Source organism: Plectropomus leopardus, chromosome 15 (genome assembly GCF_008729295.1).
Source record: "Plectropomus leopardus isolate mb chromosome 15, YSFRI_Pleo_2.0, whole genome shotgun sequence".
NCBI lineage: Eukaryota > Metazoa > Chordata > Actinopteri > Perciformes > Serranidae > Plectropomus > Plectropomus leopardus.
The window spans coordinates 16,676,992-16,697,391 of NC_056477.1; the positions used below are offsets into that span (position 1 = coordinate 16,676,992).

General features: G+C 39.4%; 1 protein-coding gene across 1 annotated transcript; it reads right to left on the minus strand.

The window, feature by feature from the left end:
* Positions 1–11,215: 11,215 nt before the first annotated feature.
* Positions 11,216–18,965, minus strand: cxcl12a (chemokine (C-X-C motif) ligand 12a (stromal cell-derived factor 1)). Its single transcript, XM_042501955.1, has 4 exons — positions 18,836–18,965; positions 17,172–17,289; positions 16,095–16,178; positions 11,216–13,601 (listed from the first exon to the last, which is right to left on the minus strand). The coding sequence occupies exons 1-4, from the start codon at positions 18,900–18,902 to the stop codon at positions 13,574–13,576; spliced, it is 297 nt and encodes a 98-aa protein (XP_042357889.1). The 5' UTR covers positions 18,903–18,965; the 3' UTR covers positions 11,216–13,573.
* Between the last annotated feature and the right edge of the window lie 1,435 nt (positions 18,966–20,400).

A 20,400-nucleotide genomic window follows, 5' to 3' on the forward strand; every position in this document is an offset into this window, starting at 1 on the left:
CCATGGTTTGAAAGTATGGAAACGTCTCAAAGTTTCGATTTTGCCAAAAGCTAGCCAATCAAACACGAGTTTCCTGCAGACACCCATGTTTCCGCGCAGATAAACTTTAGGCATTTATATCGAAGTCGGAAAAACTCACAGAGTTATAAACTTTGGACTTGCAGTGTAAGAAGCATTAGCCAACCATAGCGAGCTGCTAAACACATTACACCACCAGCTATGCTCTCCTTAAATCACACAAGCATTATATCCTGACTGTTTTTAACCCTCACCAAACATTCATAAGTAAATAACACACAACTCAATCACCTGTGAATAGCTCCGTAATGCTAACACGCTAGCCTTAGGCGGCTAACTCACCTGGATAATTAGGAAGGAAACGCCCGGCGGAGTTGTCTTTCCACGGCTCCTATGCAGCTTGCAGCTCTTAATGTCTTACTCTCTGGCAACACGACAGCTCCACTCACTTTATATTTCTGCGAAATTACCCTTTTTGGCTACACACTTGTCCGTATTGCGTCTGAAACATTTACTGAAGGGAAACAGCTTTTCTGCACGCCGCGGCCTAGCAGCCTCTGCCTGTGAGGCGTTCAGGGAACATAAGTAAACTGTAGCGTCACTAAAACCTGCGAGGCATTTAAGCAACACCTGTAAATTATGGAGTCTGAAAAAAAAATCATGGTTACACAACACCAATTGGAATCGGTTTCACATTCATAAGCTCTACCATGTATACAGAGAGCCCAGGTAATGAGTTTGTAAGAAATAGCACTGAGAGCAATTTTCAGGTCCATCCCAGGGGCTGGACAGGCAGAATAACGTGGATGTAACCTTAAGCATTTTTCTGGACCGCAGTGTAATTACTGAATGGGACTGCAATAACTGCCTCAATCTCTGGAGTGAAATTAACAGACCTGAGAAGGTGTGAGATGCTCTTTCACCCTAGAGGAAATAACACACAATGCAGCCACTCATCTCTCACACACCAACACACATGCACACACCATTAGTTACACTGTATTTTTCATGTATTGTGCAGGAAAAGGAAACGTGATTCTTCCTCTCTGTCACTCTCCCTGCAGTTCTAACTCTGTTGCATTGCTTTATTTCCCATTTCTTTGTTCTCGTTACTCATTCACTCTCTCGCCTTTAAAGTCTAATTCTGTCTGTCATTTTTGCTGAAAAGAAGGACAGATGCTCTCTCCTTGCCCTCGTCCACATCTCACATCTCTGCCCTACATCTTTAAATTATTAGCCTCGTTCTCTTGGTTTTCATTACTGACACTGACATCTTTTCAATGTCTTTTAATATTAATGTTGAAGGAGGCATTTTTGCCCAAGAATTCAATCTTCTTTTTTAAAAATAGCCATTCAAAAATGTTGGAGGTGATTTCTGTGTAAAAGACAACCATGTGAGTCATGTGATGAGCTGTCCTGTTCAACACTGTCTCATCTTTCCTGCGCAACCCATAACATCCCAGGACATGGATGGCGACAAAGATATGCAATAAAATCTGTCAGTTCATTTTTTTTATATGCACATAAAAAGAGTTTTTGTCAGTTTTGGTTCTCTTGTTTTGCTAAGTTTTAACCACGGCTTTGTCTTTTGAGTAGTGTTATTGTTTTGAAATTTCATTCATGACATGTTGACAACAGTGATTTTCTTGTTAACTCTTGATGGTTGGATGCAAGTAATAAAAACCCTGAAGGGGGGTCGGTGGCTCAGATGAGCAATTGTGTATTGAGCTAACCATCAAACGCGGGTGCAGAAATGTATGTCACAGCAGTGCTTTTCACAAGGCTCAATGAAACTCCTACAGCCGAGAGACAACAGAGAGATTTGTCCACAACTGTGAAAACTAAAGACCCTCTGATGGTGGGAGGGTCTCTGTTAACATGGATGTGGGTGTGTGTGTGTGTCTGTCAGGAAAGGAGGCTGTCAGTGCTGGCATGATTGTTTCTGTAAGTGGCCTTGAAAAACTGGCAGTGAGTTTGTAAAGGCTCGCTGATAGTTTAGATGGAGACAAACAGGACATTGCTTCACTTGGACAAAAGAGAGTTGCAGATTTAGCTCAAATAGAAATGTTATTTTCCATCATTTGCAAAACATACTTAAAATGATGATCTGCATTGTGGCTGCAGCCAGAAGCTGCTTAGCTTATCTTAACATAAAGGCGGGAAATAGGGGAAATAGCTGGCTAGTTAACATTTTATCATTGTTAGCTACAAAAACCGAGGTGTAAAAATTGCAAGGACTGTTTTACAAGGGGTTATGTTTCAGGCTATTCTTTGCCCAGGTTCCAACGTGCTTTTCAAGTGATCGGGTCTCAAAAGGATAGCTCTAAATACAGGTGTGAATGTACCAAATGTGCCTTGTGTGTCCTGGGCCACATCTCAGGACCATCTATCCAGCTGACGTCCTCGCTTATTGACTTCCTGCTAGTAGACAGAATGCTGAAGAACCATCACAGGAGTTTCTCTCCAATCAGTGAATAGCTAGGTCAGTTTCTTCTCAGTTAGCACAAAAGTCACACCAAAGCTGAAACTGCTCGACTCTATTTTTACACCTGTTAAATTATGTGTGTTTTTTTGCATATAGAGTGGGGAAGTGACATCTGATCAGAGGTTGTAACTTCAGAAGCGTGTGGAGATGCATTATATGGTCTAGTGTGAACAGACAGACTTTGAGCTGTCTACTGATCACCCATGAGGATGCATGTTAAAAGTCTAAACAGGCTCCTATTCTTCACTGGTTGCCTGGCAACTGGTAAAAAGGTGGATAGTCGTTTTTTACACTTTGGTTTTTGTACAGATTTATCAAATGAGATACAAAGTTTTAATTAATAAGCTCTCTCTTCACCCTCTTTACTGATGGCAATAAAAATGCATCACAGCCAACATCTGGTAAGAATTGGGATAGACAGCTGACCAAATCATTATTCATGATCGAGACAACATCTGACGACATCAACAAAAATCCACATTAATAAGGCATGATCAGCTATATCAATGCTTAAAATGTATAAAGGAAAAGTTGGCTTGAATGTCACCACAGCCTGTTCCACTTCCAGCGTGCTACGCGTTCATACTCTAACTCTTGGCAGGAAAGCAAATTTCCCATGCATTTCCTGAAATGTCAAACTATTCTTGTTAGTAGCTAATGCAAACAACAGCAAAGTGCTTTGTGATTCATACGATAAATTCAGAGATTTGGGTATTTCTCCAGAGGTTCTTAAGTGGTTTAGATCAACACTAGTACTCTGCTTGTACTGTCCAATTCCTGCTACCGTGTCTCTAAATGAAGCCAGCACTGCAGGCTGCCGTCATATGAAACACTCAACACCGTGGCTTCTTCAGCTGTGGTTTGTAGAGAAACTAAAGAGAGGAGAGTGCAGCTCATTTTAAATGCATGTGACAGTTTGAGTTTGAGAAGAAACAGCATCATCACAGTTCAACCTCATGTTGCAGGTCGAGAGACGTCTTTAGTTTCACCCAAAGAGCCCAGATTTACAGAGAGGGCTTCACATGTTGGATGCTTCACCAGCTATATTCAGGTTTCCAGCTAGTATGCGAGGGATCACTGTTTAAGTGTGTGGGGGGGAGTAAATGTAGCAAAACTAAGGTACCATAATCTACAAAGGTCATTTGAAATGTGAACCACTTTAAAGAAGCTGAAAATGAACATTTACCCTGTAAGTTCTGTGTCACATTAAACAATATATTTCTTCAGGAAGATAATCTATTGCATTTCATTATTCTAAAAGTTAATTTTCAACAAATCAAACAACAAATCAATATTTTTATGAGAGCCATGCCATTGATACAAAGCTCTTCCAATGAAACCTTTTCCCATTGCGTTTTTAGCATGTTAATGTTTTAAAAATCCATTTTCATTTTTGAAGCAGTAGTAGTTTTAATGAAACATTTGTGCTCGGTAGAAAATTCTCCCAATGAAAACTTTTCTCACTCTGCTTTGTGTATCATTCAGAGAAACAGACAGACTCATTCTGAAAGGCATGCTGCAGTTGAATTTATTATTTTTCAGTGCTGTAATTGCCACACAACTGATTCCATTCAATATAATTGTTCCAGAGAAACAGAGATAATTATCTCAAATCTTGGACAATGGAAACCAAAACTGTGTGAATACCACTGTGAGAAATAGATTTTCTTTCATCTAATCTAAACTACCTTTCCAGCATATTTCATGCTGAATAAAGCGGACTATTTGGAGCACGAACATTAATCCAAACCATGTGTGGGTGTGAGAAGCAAACAGACAAACCAAAAAGAAACCTTCAGACAAAGAATTGTTCTTGTAAATTTTAAATTAAAACACTCATTGTTGTTACATATATTGACAGTCTTGGTTCTATCGATATTAATAGTAACTAATTATTAATGTTCCAGTGTGGACTTTTCCAGCTCTTAATGTGTCAAGTGTCTGTAGCTTGTTAACAAAGCTCCAGCTGCAGCTGTTATGTGTCACGTTTTTTTCTTTTATGGGTTTTAAATGATCTTTCAACGCGTTTCTTCCTTTTTCTTTTTTCTTTTTTTTTTTGAGTTACTGCATGTATGGTTTTGTTTGGTCTCTTTGCCAATGTACACAATCTTGATACATGGGAAAATACATGAAAATATTTATTTTTGAGGAGGCAGTATAACACTGTACATTTAAGATTAGTCCCGTAGAAATTGTGAAAAACTGCAGGCTGATTTGTGAGCTTTCCATAAAGAGGCCAAAGGAAGAAAAACACTCCTCTGAAGCCTCTTTAAGAGCTGTGTCAAATTAGTTTCTGTCGTGTCCAACTTCTTTAAGCTGGCTTGCGCAGCAGTGTTGTAACACTAAAGTTCATCGCTCAGACTCTTTACTCATCTTGGACACAGTTTTCATGAGCTGTTCAACCTGGACTTGTCACAAGAAGTCCCACTGGAATATTACTACCTCCACCGAGGAGGTTCTGTTAACGGGAAAAACCACTGGCCCAACTCTCAAGAAATTTTATGAAAGGGTGTAGCATGGGCCAAAGAAGAACCCATTCAGTTTTGGAGCACATCCAAATCACAGGGCGGATACATAAATTATTTTTCACTTTTGTCAGGATTGCGACATTTGGGCCCTTGGCGGATGTCTACACTTTCCAAGTGCCCTTCTATTTACTTCTGCAAACGAAGATATGTTTTGATTCAGTTTGTTTTATTTTTGTGATTGGACTAAATTAAACTTGCTATGGTTATGAAGGTAATTTTTTTATTTTGCTATAACAGGCAGTAGCCAAATGCTGTCCCTCTGTTCTGATGCCAGCAATAAACAGCCGACTTACAAGACCTCCTTTATGTATCGCACAATTCATACCAGATTGATAGAGAATTCCTTTCTGTCTGGGTATTAGAGAGCCTTTGTTCTTGTGTCTTTGATGTGTTTTATGTAAACTGCAGCAGACAACTGGTTTGTCTTCGAGGTTATGCTCCCCTTTAACAATAGATGTGATTCCAGGAAGCTTCGTTAAGTCGGCCAGATGGATAGAAACAACTGCACCAGGCAGACTGCAAGGTGGATAGTCTTTATATATTCCTTAGTGCATGACTTCAGCCTTACAGCTTTACTTCACTTCCGTGGTGTGATTGGATTTCCTACAAACTGAGCTGAAGGCACCCAAGGGCACGTTGTGAAACACCAGAGAGAAGCTGGAGCTGGGACCTATTTGATGTGAGATCATGTTTGGATGTTGCTTCAGCCAGATTGGGCGTGGATTTATTGTGCTGGTTCAGCTTTGAATAAGGACTATAGGCTTTGGATAAAAATGAAGAAACACTGAACTTTTAAACATTTGGTGATGATGTTGTTCTGGCCTAGATGAACTGTTGAATATTTTTTTTATAGTTGATGAATTTGATGATTATTTTCTCAATTAACTATAACTTATGATCCTCAAATGTCTTGTTTGTCTACAACTATAAAAATATTTAGTTTACCGTCATAGAGGAGGAAAGAACCAAAAATATTAACAATTAAGAAGCTGGAATCAAGACTTTTTTCCATAAAGAATTCAACGTATCCTCATAGAATGGTTCATATGATATCCTAGGAATGCACGAGCAATAATTTGCATTATATCCTACTAAATCAAACTCCATTAATGATGTTATGTCCTTAATGTACAGTTACATAATTGACATAAAGTTATGGAGGTTCCGAACGTACTTTTCACATGGTTAAGTGTTTTTTGTTTTTTTTTTAAATATAATTTGTTGGGCTTTTATTGCCTTTAATGGACAGGACAGTTTGAGTGTGAAAAGGGAAGAGAGAGAGGGAGTGACAAGCAGCAAAGGTCCAGGGCCTGAATTCAACCTGCAGCCGCTGCGGGCGAGGATACAACCTCTGTATATGGGGCGCCGCTTTTATCCACTGAGCCGCCAGGCGCCCTGGTTAAGTGCTTGTAAGATCAAATAATCTTTGTCAAATTTGAAATCAAGTCAGAGCAACATGACTAAGTACTTAATGAAACAAAGACAATCCCAAATATCGGGTATCAGTTACGCAAAATGCTATTCAGATGTATTGTGGGTGAAATGACCGTTTTTATGCTTTGTTTCTCGAAAATTTAATAGTTTGAGAATGAACAATGCTGGTGGATGGTATTAGGCATCAGACCTCCGTGTCTGTCACATCTGCACAGCGTGCTCAAGCACTGAGTCACTGTGCAGCCCAACAAAAGGGTCTCTATAATGATTGGTAAAAAAAAAACCCAAAACACTGGTGTTGGAGATGAGGCCAGTACAGTATATCAGTTTCATCTCCAGATAATGGCATAATTGTCTCTTTCTTTCTTCTTATGGTTCATCACATCCTTAATGGTCTTCCTTTTTCCCCTCTCTTTGGGTGTCACGTGTTATTCACAGCTACATATGGGAGGACATTAAAAACAGTATTCGTGGAGACACCCGGGTGGATCAACCAATTAGGATGTGGGTGATAATCCTGAGAGGAATGGAGATGAAGGGGAACTCAATGTGTGATATGCGGGTGAGGTTTTAAGTTGCTGGTGTTTCAGCTTCTCTGGGCCCCGCAGACCAAGACCTCCTACTGTCCCCTGAGTGTGTGACTCCTTTGTGCCTTTAACATCCAAGTCTGCTATGTTTCTTCTGAGTTTGAAAACTTACTGAAGGAATTTGGACTATAGCTGGTATTATTGTGCGGAGGGAAGGCCCCCATGTCTACGCACACATCTGTGTGAAGATGGATGGTGTTGGGACTCATAACTTCGGCAATATTAGCACATGAAAGGTAGAGAGACTGCAGGAGGGCCATTTAAACTGCTCATAGGGGCCCCTCTATTAGCCTCCCATTCACTCTCAAACAGACACACAAATGCCGCTGTTATTACACACTGCACGTTGGTCATTTTCAACATCCGTCGCACTGACTAACTCTTCCGAGACAATCGGCTGAGTAATTTTGTCATAATTGTGATTAATGTTCTGGCGGGTCACTGGCAGTGTTAAGGCAATTAACAACGCTCAGTGCCCCCCTCTGCACAATCAACAAGTCATTTACAAATCATTACTTTTTCTTTGCGAGAGTGTGCGCTAGTGGAAATGTGCTACGGGTCATCTGATACAAGAACAGCTAAGACTCTGCTAATGTCTCCCCTGGGGAGTGTGATTTCGGTGCACACGATGCCCCAGGGCAGTGGCCTAGTCCAGGACAGGGGGGTAAATAACAACAGAAGGGGGGCGCAGAGGGGGAGCTGTGGCTGAGAGAGAGCAGGAGCTGTGGATATACATTTCCCCGACACACACACACACACACACACCAACCATCCTTTTTTTTCCCATTTTTATTTTTCTTGTCTTGCTTCAGAGTCTAAAGTTGGCTGCTAAGGAATTTGAGACAAACCGTCAACCGGAAAAAAACAAAGATTAATTCCACATGATAGCCAAGTGTCTGCCCCGCAGTAGCTGACCCTGTGCTCTAACTTAATTGTTGAGGGAGTGAAACAGATGATATAAACTTTTCCTTTAGGAGCTCAAATGTGAATGCAAAACTGGTTCATTCTATCTTATCAACAGGCTTTTAAAAAGCTACAGATACGTCTAGGAGTTCAGCAGAAGAACACGTTTTTTATTTCTTGTGTGTTTAGTCCAAATAACAGAAGTTTGGACTTGTCACATGACTTAGACTCCAGTCACAAATTTAATGACTTTAGACTCAACGTGACAAAACTGAAAAAGACTTGCAACTCAACTTGGATTTTAACACCAATGACTCACTTGAGGACCCAAATGCATAACGAAAAAGGGGAGACAGGTGCACAAAAAATGCATGTCAAAAATTAGAGACACAGAGGCAATGACTTGTGACAAATTGATTTGACAAATAAATACAGCATTCAGGATTTCATTAATTTAATACATTACTACTCTGCTGGCATTTCATAATGTGGTGAAGCAAGCGTAATACCTTGTTTAGGACTTGAGCCTCACAGTTTAGGACTTTGGACTTGCCTATCTTGATTTGGCACTTGAGTGCAAAGACTCGACACTTACTGATGACTTGCGGAGCAATGACTTGGTTCCACCTCTGCCAAATAATAAGTGGAAAACAGAAAGCATTTTCATGAAGCACAAGCAAATATAATCAGACCCTCAGCACTGAAGATCACCAGATCTGTGTGCACTTACATCTTCATCCTGCCAGTTCAAAGTATTCCGAAATTTCAGATCACAGCTGCTCAGTAACCAACCTGATAGTTTTCATTTCCGTCAAGGAGGTTATTGTTGTGTTGTAGCATTTTACTCTGCCATGACCCAAACCGCAGTGTCAAAGGAGTGTCTGCATTTCGACCACCTAATACGCTCCACGGAACAATTTTCATGATCTCTTGACATTGCGGGTGGTGACAAACTATAGGGGCCTTTAAATTTCTGTGTTCAGCTGCCAGCATGGCTCGAGGTACTGGGCGAAGTTAATGGTCTGGGAGTAGAGTTAGGAAGTGACATCACACATGTCTACATACTCACTGATACACACACATACACACACAGTCAAGCATTATAACTGACCCTAAGTTAACTTTACGCCCTTGTAGTTTTTATTAAAAACTGGTCTGACCAGGGAGGCAAATATCCACTGGGACATGCTTGAAGTGGCTTTATGCGACCCCTGTTACCTTTTCATGCACATGTGTGTACACACATACACACCCAGTCACTAAGATTTCATATTTTCAATGCGTAGCTTTTCATGATGAATAACCACTAAGTGGAGTTTCATTGGCTGCACATCTGGGAGCCCTTACAGCTGAAGATGGAGGGAACGCATTGTGAGTTAAATGAGCACATACACCCCGCTCGTCCCTTATTTCCATGTCATTCTTTGAATTTCATATGACAAATCTTTATTCGTCTGTCAAGGTGTCAGTTTTTCGTCTGACATTGTGGTTGAACTCCAAACCCCAACTGAGTATTGTAGGCAATGCTGTATATGAATTTCATATGTCCTCTCCTGTCTGGTACATTCCTCGGCCTTTGAGTGAATCAGTCCAGCACTGGCTGTACAGCTCATACCAAGGTGCTGAGTAGCCCTCTGGTTTCATTGTTCTTCAGAATATTTCACAATAGTGAGACCTGAATTCACTTTTGAAGCGGGTTCTTGACTCAAAAAATTGCACATTCAGGGATTTTCTCTTTTCTCCAGAGTGCCATTGAGTCACAGCGGTTTAGGTCTCTAAGGTTTGGTGATGAATACGTGAAACACGTTGGGGGAGCAGATCTGTGGTGTGTTTATTTAAGCTCAGTGCCCAAGTAACAAAATGATGCTGAGGAAGATCACTCATGTTAATGTGCCGATAATTTATGTAATCATGTTGTTCTGTTACACTTCAGTAAACCTTATGTAAAGAGACATTAGTGCTTCAACACACCTCATTTATTTTCCACAGCCTCTTGTTTCATGTAGACTTTGTTCTCTTTTTAGATTTAAATGAGCTGTTTTGATTCTCAGACATGTTTTATATGAATGAGCTAATTTAACAAGGAGTGGGATGCTCTCAGACATTTCTTACATTTTTCCCCCACATCTTCCATTTAAAGGTAAATGTAATATGCACATAAAATACAGCTTTTACTACACCTCAGGCGTAATGGCACCAGTTACACCGCCCGCATGGTTTAACTGTTGGGTGCTGGCAGTGATCCCAAACACAAAATGAGTTAACTATTATAAACAACTGCTTCTAATTAGAGGACATATCATATTTGTATGTGGTCGTGCAGCCCACAAATATCTGTGACAATGTAGATAAGTACTAACCTGGCCTTAAAGAAGTAAAATGACCACGACCACTTAACTTAGGATTGCGTTATGTTATCATATATTGTGTTGAAAATGCATACAAGCACCACGGAAACAGTGCCCATGAAAAGTCAGTTAGAAAGTTTGCAGTCCAGTGACATTGAGGTTTGGTTAATTGGTGACTCTTAATTGGCTGTAGCTGGGAATGTGAGCATGAATAATTGTCTCTATGTGCCAGCCCTGTGATAGTCTTGTCCAGTGTGTACCCCATCTTTTGTCCAGTGACAGCTGGGATAGGCTCCAGCCCGCCACGACCCTTCACAGGATAAGTCGTTATGACTAATAAATGAATATTTAAAATGTCTAACAATGTTAGAACTCACACTGGATTTCTAACATGTGTATATTAACATTTTGACATTTTGCAGACATTTGGTTTTGTTACCTTGAGACTAAATGCTATATTCTATGTAAAGACGACGTTGGTGTGAGACCTTTGGAGGATGTTTTGGTTACTCAACTACGCACATCTTTAAACTGGCAAAATATCACATCATTTGTAGTCACTGTTCAACGTGAAATTGATGTTGGCATTAGAAATTGTCCTGAAACTGATTTTTGGTCACCTGATGTCACAACCTAAATTCAACATAATATCAGTGATGTTGGATGGATCAAAGACACCTCAGACGTGACATACCTATATAATTGTATGACATTCTTAAGCCCTGTATGTAACAAACCATGGTATTTTAATTGTAAATAATATTTTTCTAAACATAACCAAGCAGTTTTGGTGCTTAAACCCCATTGTGCTGCAACAGTGTAATGCCATGTTTGGCGGTCTTGGTCATTCTCCTTGTATCTGTAAGATCACATTTATAAGTACATAATGAAATATTGATGATATCAGGCAAATGACGTGAGCAATTTTAAGTTTAATTGAAATATTCTCAGTGAACAAATGGTTTACTCAGAGTACAAAGACTTAACACTTTCAGGTATGAGGATGTGTCCTCTGTTTGATAAAATGTCACGAGACAAGCTGCCCAATCTTCACATTACGCGGGAGAAAGATACTTGTTGCTACCTGCAGATTGTTGCAGTGATACCAGGTTAACACAATCATTACAGTGATTATATCTGAATAATTTCCACTCTGAATTTGCACACCAGAACTAAATCAGTGGCTAAATCAATGGCATTATCTCACACAAGAGTGCTGCTGACTCTGCTTTTATCCTGCTTAAACCTAACTTCAAAGCTAATCAGCAAACACAGCAAACTGGGTTGCAGACTGCCACTCACAGCCCCTTTTCTCCCTCTTATGTTTCAATCAGCGGACCACTCTCATCACATGAACTACTGTGCTCCGCCTCACGTAATGCCCTTAGAGGGAAGTTAAAAGTTCATCCCTTTTAGCTCTAATGTTTTCCTAATGGTCGCTTGTTGAGTTAATAGTTAAATAACAGGCAGGATCATTGTCCTTGCCTTTTATTTGCCCTTGTGAGTAAAGCTAAACACATGTTCACACATCAAAGTCTTTAGATATACCCTCTGACCTGCCAGTACAGTAAGATTACAGCAGCTGTGAGTTGGCTCTGGAAAAGCTTTACACCGAATATAAAGAGTGACCTAACTGAACTGTGTTTATGTGTGCATCAGTGGGTATATATTTATGAAAAAAATGCTTGTAACATGTAGAGGAAAACATATATTAAAGTAATAATCATAACATTTAGAAGATGACTTTTTTGCTCACCCCTTTTACAATAAAATGCTGGCTGGGTGACTCAGTTGTGAGAGTACAGTTTCTTCATTTAAATGTTTAGATTTAATATATAAATGCATAAAAGTGTACAAAAATAAAACATTTGTATAACATTAATTTTACATGTGACAAGAAGTTATAGGTGGAGAGATCTCCCTAATGCAGCTACACATTCAATGATCAAAGAGAACAGAATGGAAACAGCATGATTAATATAAAAAAGACAACAGATAGAATTTAATGATCAGACTTAGTGAGTAAATGTCGTTAAAACATGAATACATCAGATATAAAGTGCATTGCTATCTGCATGACAGTTGTAGGTAGTTCCATCTATGTACATCTATTTATTGTCAGTACTACTTTCTCTACTGTCTACTGCTGTCACATAGTGTTTTAACTACTTATGTGTTATTCAAATTGCAGTACACCCTTATACGAAATGGACATCTATAGTATTTAAATCAGAATCCAGCTGACATGAGTACATCTTTTTGACATCAATTTGGTAAAATATCTAACTGTGATTTGTGAGTGTCATCATTTTGTTTGTAACAACTCTTGTTAAGGGACACAGCTTTACGATTCCTGTAAATCGTCTCATCGGTCGCTCAATTAAAACGGTTTGGGATCCAGATGTTCAGCTTTTCTCTCAGAGTGAAAAAAGCAGGCACATTTGGTAACACAGGGTCGCATAATCACAGCCACAGAACGGCTCAGGAAATGCTCGCGCTCTTCTGGCATCCTAATTTCCATCACAAAAACATTGTAATAGCCATTTTTACTAGGGATCTTTTATACATGTTATATTCAGTCTGGGGGTAGCTGGCAGCCATTGAAATTCCGCGGTGCCAATTAACTTAAAACATGAAATACGACCTGGCAAACTCTGCAGGCTCGGCTCGTTTTTCGAAAAGGCAGGGACACGTTGTTCATTTTATACAATTTAAAATCAGATCCGATCACGATAAGCAGATCCCATGTTTAGGATAAGATATAATAGATCAGTATCCTGTTGTTTTAGCAGATGTCAGGACTCTGCTTCTTGCAAGTTGAATGTTAACTCATATTTGTTGTGGAGAAAATCCTCCCGTTGACCTACACCTCTACCCCCTTAAACACTCTGACCCAAGGGTCGATCCTTTTTCCAAAATGGCAGAGGCCAAAGGGACGAGAATCTCCAAAAATAGCTCTTTACTGTTTATGTCCATTAACAAAAAAAGTATATACAATATAGTTAGAAAAACATACACTCACGGATATAATTGCACTTTGTACTAATAATATCTACGATTTGTATAAGTGATGAGAGTGGTGACGGTGAAGCCTGACGATTGATGAATTGGTGTTCACGGTGAAGAGTTGTAGGTTCATTCCATGCAAAAGGCCGCAGCGTGGCAGCCAGATAAGTGCTGTTCAACATACCAGATGATCTCATATCACATGTTACATAGATGTGGTGGTTAAAACCTCGGTGATGGCTCAGGAGGATCTCTGCAGTTTTTCTAGTTGCCTTGTTTGGATTTCTTCATTCTGGGAGGAAAAAGTGAATTTGCTGTGAGTTTTCTATCAGTTTCCAATAAAAAAAATAGCATTCGTATGTGTTTTTAAAGGAATGGAGTATGCCTTTCTGTTTTAGGTGTCAGATGGGCTGGAAAACAGGTTATAAACAGTTGAGAGCATAAAGCCCTGTCACTTATTCAGTCTCTCTCTCTTAAACTTGGTACCGACTATATTCTGAATGATTAGACGGTCATTGCATCACACTAGCAAAAAATTAGTGTGTCCACCTATTGTTTTATTCCAATCAGTGCCAATCAAGACGATCGTAGCTGGATTCGATAAATACTTGTGTATAGAGTCATTTGTCCCAGGAGTGAATGCTGAATGTAACCTTTCCAATTAAATACAAAAGCCTGATGATGGGTTTTAGTGTTTTGGTAAAGGGGCTCCATAAGAACAAAATATTTGCAATGTCAAACTCATATTTGACACAGCTGACTTCTAATTTTGCCAACATGAGCTGATTATTAAAGACAAGTCTAGCTGAGTGATTAAAACATTCCTATCATGTTCATTTGGACACACACTTGGCTGTGAATATCTAACCAGTTAACACCATATTGAACATTAATGAGTATTTGTTCAGCCAAGAATGGATGTCAGGATTATGAAGAAATTGTGCCAAAATTCAGGATTTATTCAGTCCCGTATTCTCACACAGACACAGCTGCTCCAAGTTTACAGGACCCAAATGTTATTTGACCCGTAATCAAGAACTTAGCATTTCAGCCTGTTTGAGTTGAATTTATTTGGCATTCAGTTTTAACTGGTTTATTGGTCCTCTTTTAGCCCATAAGTCAGTTGACAATCTCTGACTCTGAAGTTTTGAGTCAATTACTTGTTAACAGGCTGAATTGTCTTTCCAAGAAGAGTGTTTTGGACACTTCTGACTTAACTGCTGGTCAATGAAAAAACTTTGTTATCGTATATCTAAATATGTAATTTTGCACAACATTAATTTACAGCAGCTGCAGAGCGATAAACACATACTGCTGCACATACTGTATATTAACAGGATAAACACTTGAATGTGGGTGGGCAGTTTAATTATTGACTTTGGAACATGTGTGCAGATTTTCTTTCAACATTCGGGGGAGACTTGTCTGAAATCAAGGGTTTTTGTTGTCCTCCGCCAGTAAATTTCGAGCATCAAACACTAAATTCCTGCATTCTGAATTCTTATGCACCAATCTGTGCCTTTATTTGTACATATTTCTGCATTAATTTATGTTGTAAATGTCTTTAGTCTTGTCAAAATTAATGTCCTCTGCTATCTTGTGTTTTTAACCTATGCATTAGAATACTCTGCAAATGCTGAGCCACATTTCAACTGATAAAAACAGGTAATCATGGTCTTATTTACCAGACTAATGAGTAGCATAATGCATGACAGAATCGTGTGCCTTTAGACACATTGTAATAAGGTTTGCCCTTCTATGTGTAATTGGAAACACATTAGGTCTGATCCATTGCAAATGACCACTGTCTACTCTCTACATGGATGTTTTGTTATGCAGAGGACTGTTCACACCTTGAAAAGTCAAGGGCTCCACAATCATCGTCAAGACAGACAGTCTGACTGCGGGGCTTAGGGAGGGTGGTGAGTGTGTATGTCAGAGGCTGGACCATCAACATCCTCAGAGATCGGAGGAGTGCATTTACTTTTCTTTGCAAAGAAAGACAGGAAATCCACTTTTTTGCATCCCCATTTTCTTTATCTGCCTTGCAGACAGAGCTTGTTTCATCCAACCGCTACAGGAGGGGCTCAGTCCTCAGAACTATATGACTGCACAGAGTTCAGGATGGCAACATGATCCTTTCTATAAACTTCATGGTGCCAACGTTTTTCAGAGAAGCGTCTCTCTTCCTCAGAGGAAGGAAACGCTGTTGATATTGGCGGTGACTTTTAGCCCTGTTAATCTCAGACAAACTTTAGGATGATTGCAGAGTGCAAGATGTTGCATTAAATGACCAAAAATGAAAGACAACTCTATCATGTTACATGCATATCGAGTTTATATAATGATTAGCAAATGCATTCTATAAGTTTTAGAAAACTTGTGTCTTGCATAAACAGCGATGATCAGGGATGAACCTATAAAAGGACTCTCTTAAGAGCAGATTAAACGTTTTTTTAAGTTTGTGTCCTACGTCATATCAAACCCACAGTTTGTGTGTTAAAGTGGATTCAGTCTCTACTCCCACTTGGTCATGTCCAAGCATGTCTCAAGTTTGGGCTCCAGCATTAATTGAGCTGTCAGTCTCACAATAGGCTTTTGATAGATGAATAAATGTGCATTTATGCTATTGCATTCTTTTCTTTAAATTTCTAGAATGAAAGCGATTTTACATTGCTCCCGGAGTTAATTGTCAAAGCTTGACATCTGTCATGTGCAGATGACATATGCATTATAGCAAACACACAATGAAGAACCCAAATCAGCTTGATTTGATACAACTTACTTGTTGATGGCGTTTTTCAGGTACTGCTGCAGCCACCGAATCTCTGGGTTCACACACACCTCTTTGTTTGTCTTCAGCTTGGCACTGATCAGAAAAGGGGAAAGAGGTTCAGTTTAAGCACACATTGTTATTGAACAGAATGAATTAACACTGCCTTGGTGGTTTGACACACAAAGAGCTTTTTTAAAGTAGCGACCAATAAAACTTTTTCCCTTAACATGATGCAGCTAAATAATATGTGCGTTCCGGCAGTTCTCAAGGATCATATCCTTTAAGTTTGATGTTTCACCCTTGACTGATCTGCCTAATTAATGTATCGTAAAAATGCAAGCACTTGGAGGTACAGCAATCAATCTCTCAACATGTGGCTGCTTTCTAAATCCAGCATAACCCTGTGGTTATTTACAGAAAGGGTCAACACTGGATCGTATGTCTCTGTGTGGGAGATCATGCCTCCTTTGACGCACAGGTCTTGTTTTTGAGTTAGAAAAATCATTTTTTTCCCCTCTTCCTGTATGTGGATTTCTAAGACCTGCCAATAATATTTCTCCCTCATTTAATTGTTCCTGTTTTCTTGTCTATTGAAACCACTGGCATTGTGCTTGTGTTTCCTCTGTGCTTGCTTACTTGTAAATTCACTCCACACAAGGCCTCAACAATGAACGAGATCTAATGCAAAGGTTGTAAGCGCAGTATGAGTGCGTGACAAGCAAATGAGAAGCAAACCCCATTTACAAAACCCGAAATTATTGCTTTCCTGTTGAAAACAAGACTGTGTTCAATTTCCACCTCACTTTCACGTTCACTCATACTCAAATGGAGCACTTCCTGTGGATGCGTCAGCGCGCCTGTGGTAAATGCTTCTCTGTGCATGTGTGTGAAAGCGAGTGGCACAGGGGCGTATGTGTGCACATGCATGCACAACTCTTTTCTCTGGACTGTCACTTCTGTGAGATTGATGGTGAGAAATGTCCAACAAGGAGGAAACCTGTCTGACATTTTAAGGCCAGGGTAGAAGACATGCAACTCGCAGTGTTTGTGTGGGTGTCAGAATAAAAAAAAAAAAACAATACTCACATCACTTGGAAGGGGCAGTTCGGAGTCTGGATGAACCTGAGCTCTCGGATGAAGTTTCGTGGGACGCTGTTGACTGTTGAGCGACAGTAGCATCGCTCCACCAGACTGATGGGCTTTGCTGAGAGAGGAGAAGAGATGAGTATCAGTTGCACATTTGCAGGACCGCATTTTTCAAAGAGAGCAATAAAACACAAGACTAGATGAAGGTATTGGTTTCTTGTGGAAACTGTAATGTTGCCATATACTTTGTTGAATATAAATAAAATAAAACATTTTCGCAAAAATCAAATGAGCTGCAAATGATACATAAATGAATAAATCGGTGTGATATCCTCTTTGAGAGCCCATCAAATTGAATAAAGAGCACCTAAATCCACAGAAATGTGCAAACTGCCTAGGCACTGCAATGTACATCCTTCCATTATCGTTCACCTTTGCAGAGTTGCAGGGTGTTGAAGTAAACATTGACCAACATTAAATCAAAACTACATGCTTTAAATATTGTTTTGCTTGCCCCACAGAGCACACACATGGGTAGGGGACATTCATATCCGGACTTCTAGACCCTTACACACTGAGCTCTTTCAGTCATACACGTGTGTACTGTGTGGTCCTAAAACTTCATGATGGATGTGCTTAACTACTTTCCATTACAACCTCAGCTTTCAGGAGATTTCCGCAGTTGATAAATGTGGAAAAATAAATATCACTATATTTTTTTTCTTGTGAAAGCTACATGACACAGCTCAAGTTTAATCAGGCTCACAGTGTTGAAAAAAATGCTTGAAGTTATTATCAATTGGATGGAAGTGCGTTCAGAAAAAATGAAAGAGAAAGGATTACAGAGTTATTTTCTTGGCAGTAAATGTTTTAAAAGGGAAACGGAGGACACACAAACAGATGGTGAGAAACACCGCTGTAGATTAAACTCTATGCTAATGATTTTTTACACATGATCCAGCGCTATTAACATGATAAAGGGCGCAACACCTTCAAGTTGGGTGACTGATGTCGCCATGTAGACTAGCTGCGGCTTTGTCTTAGAGCTGCCTCATTTGGGCGTAATTAAATGAAAACAAAGGGCAGAACAAATACACACTCTGATCGGTGATCCGACTGGGAATTTCTAACTGCTGGAGCCACATGTGCTGCCTGTTGGTGCTTTACGCACGGCGGAAATGTTTTTCCCCACCCCAGAACATCCTCATGCATTCATTCAAATAACATTTGTGGAATGAAAATAATATTGTTGCATTAATATGAAAAGGTAAATTCAGGCAATATTTGCACTTAAATTATATGTAACTGGAATTTGGGATTTGAATTAAATTGACAGTTATTTGGATAGATTTGCGACTTAAATCTAGACTTTACAATTTTATAAAGAAATCAAAATAAACACAATATATTAGCCTATATTACACTGGTGCACTTTTCTAAATCGAATTTTCTGAACAAATAAAAGCATATGATCGACTCTGGTAATAAATAATAAAAAAAGGAAAAAACGCTACTGATTTGCAGATAATATCCTTTTTTAATTTTTATTTATTTATTTTTACCGACGGTTGCAACAAAACAAAGCAAAGCAAAACAAAACAAAAAAAAATCTGAATGAACCTGAACTGAGATCACACAGCAAAACCGATTAAATGGTTTCATACCTTGTGATGGAGGCGCATATATCACCACCGCGAGCGCAGCCACGAGTGCCAACAGTTTCATATTCATCCTGTGATAATGCCACTGAGATTTGATCCTGCTCAGAGTAAAGTCCAGAGGAGCTGTGACAGACGGGACCGTGCCGGAGTGTTAAATTACGCACCAGCGTCAAGTCAGAAGGAAAACAGATACCACTTCTGGTCATGGACAGCAAAAATAAAAGTGATACGGGCACTTGTTTTATTTTTGACAGCATTTCAGTGCTATAATGTATCAAATTACAACTCATTCAAATATATACAGTTGGTATTTTTTGTAGAGTGAAACGTTTTTGGCAATATATCAGTGACTGGAGACTTTTTTCAAAGTTGGATTTTTATGCTTTTATTTTGTGAAATTGTTTCCTGTTTCATTGACGCAGTCGCGGGTGAAATTGACAACCAAATTACGCACAGCGCTCAATTGAGTCGCATCGAAACGAAGACCGCCTACGACACACACACACACAGACACACACGTAACATTTAAAAAGTCATATCATACCCTTCATTTAGCAGTACAGTGTTACGAAATAGTTTTGGCATGCCCAGCAAACTCCATAAGAAGTTAATTTGGTGTCCATTTATTCGCCATTGAGTCATCTAACAAGAAACACAAAATTTGCCCACCAGGCAAACACTTGTTACATCTTCTCCTGCTCAACATGGCCTCTGTAGCTGTTACTGAGGCCACGAAAAGAAACAAGATTTTTTGCGCACTTGATTGTTTTTAGTCATGGTTTTTCATCTCAGGGACTTCAGTGGCCCACATTAATTAAGTCAAAAGTGTAGCTGGAGTGAGTCACTTGAGCTTAAAGTTGCATTGATGGTTCCACTAAATAGACAAGAGGGATATAGAAACAACACACACACACACCTCCCAGCTTGTGTTTGGAAAGGTATCAAACCACTTGTATACACATATAAAAGTGAATCCCTAAACATTTGCCTTTATGCAGCCTGCTTAAAATGTCAGATCTGTTTGTGTGTGCACATACACACCCTCACTGTTGTGTTTGGTATTATTAGCGTGTTTAACAAGACGCAGATGTGAAGTCAGTTTCCACACATTTGGTTTTCATCTTCCAGAGAAAACACTGGATATGTGTGCATGTATCCTATGAGTAAATGTGTACTTTTGGTGTGTGTGTGTGTGTGTGTGTCTGAAGTTTGCTCAGAGAGCTGTGGGATGAAAACGTTGTCTTTTGCTCTGATCACAGAGGAAAAGACAAGGATTTGCACTGATGCTTTAATACCTTTAAGCACTACAAAAACATGATTAAGCCAAATACACAGAACTGAACTAAATGAAACTCCACAATAAATATTTTCTTAAATCCTTTACAAAACACTTAAATGCACAAACTATAGATGTGTTTTGCTACATTTGTTTTTACTCATGGACATCACAATGTACATAAGTGGTTGGTTTTGTATTTTCTATTCTTTCTTTTTCCATTTATTGGAGACATATTCTCTCATCACACAGCTGTGGGAAAGCAAACGACCTGCTGACAGCACACTTTATC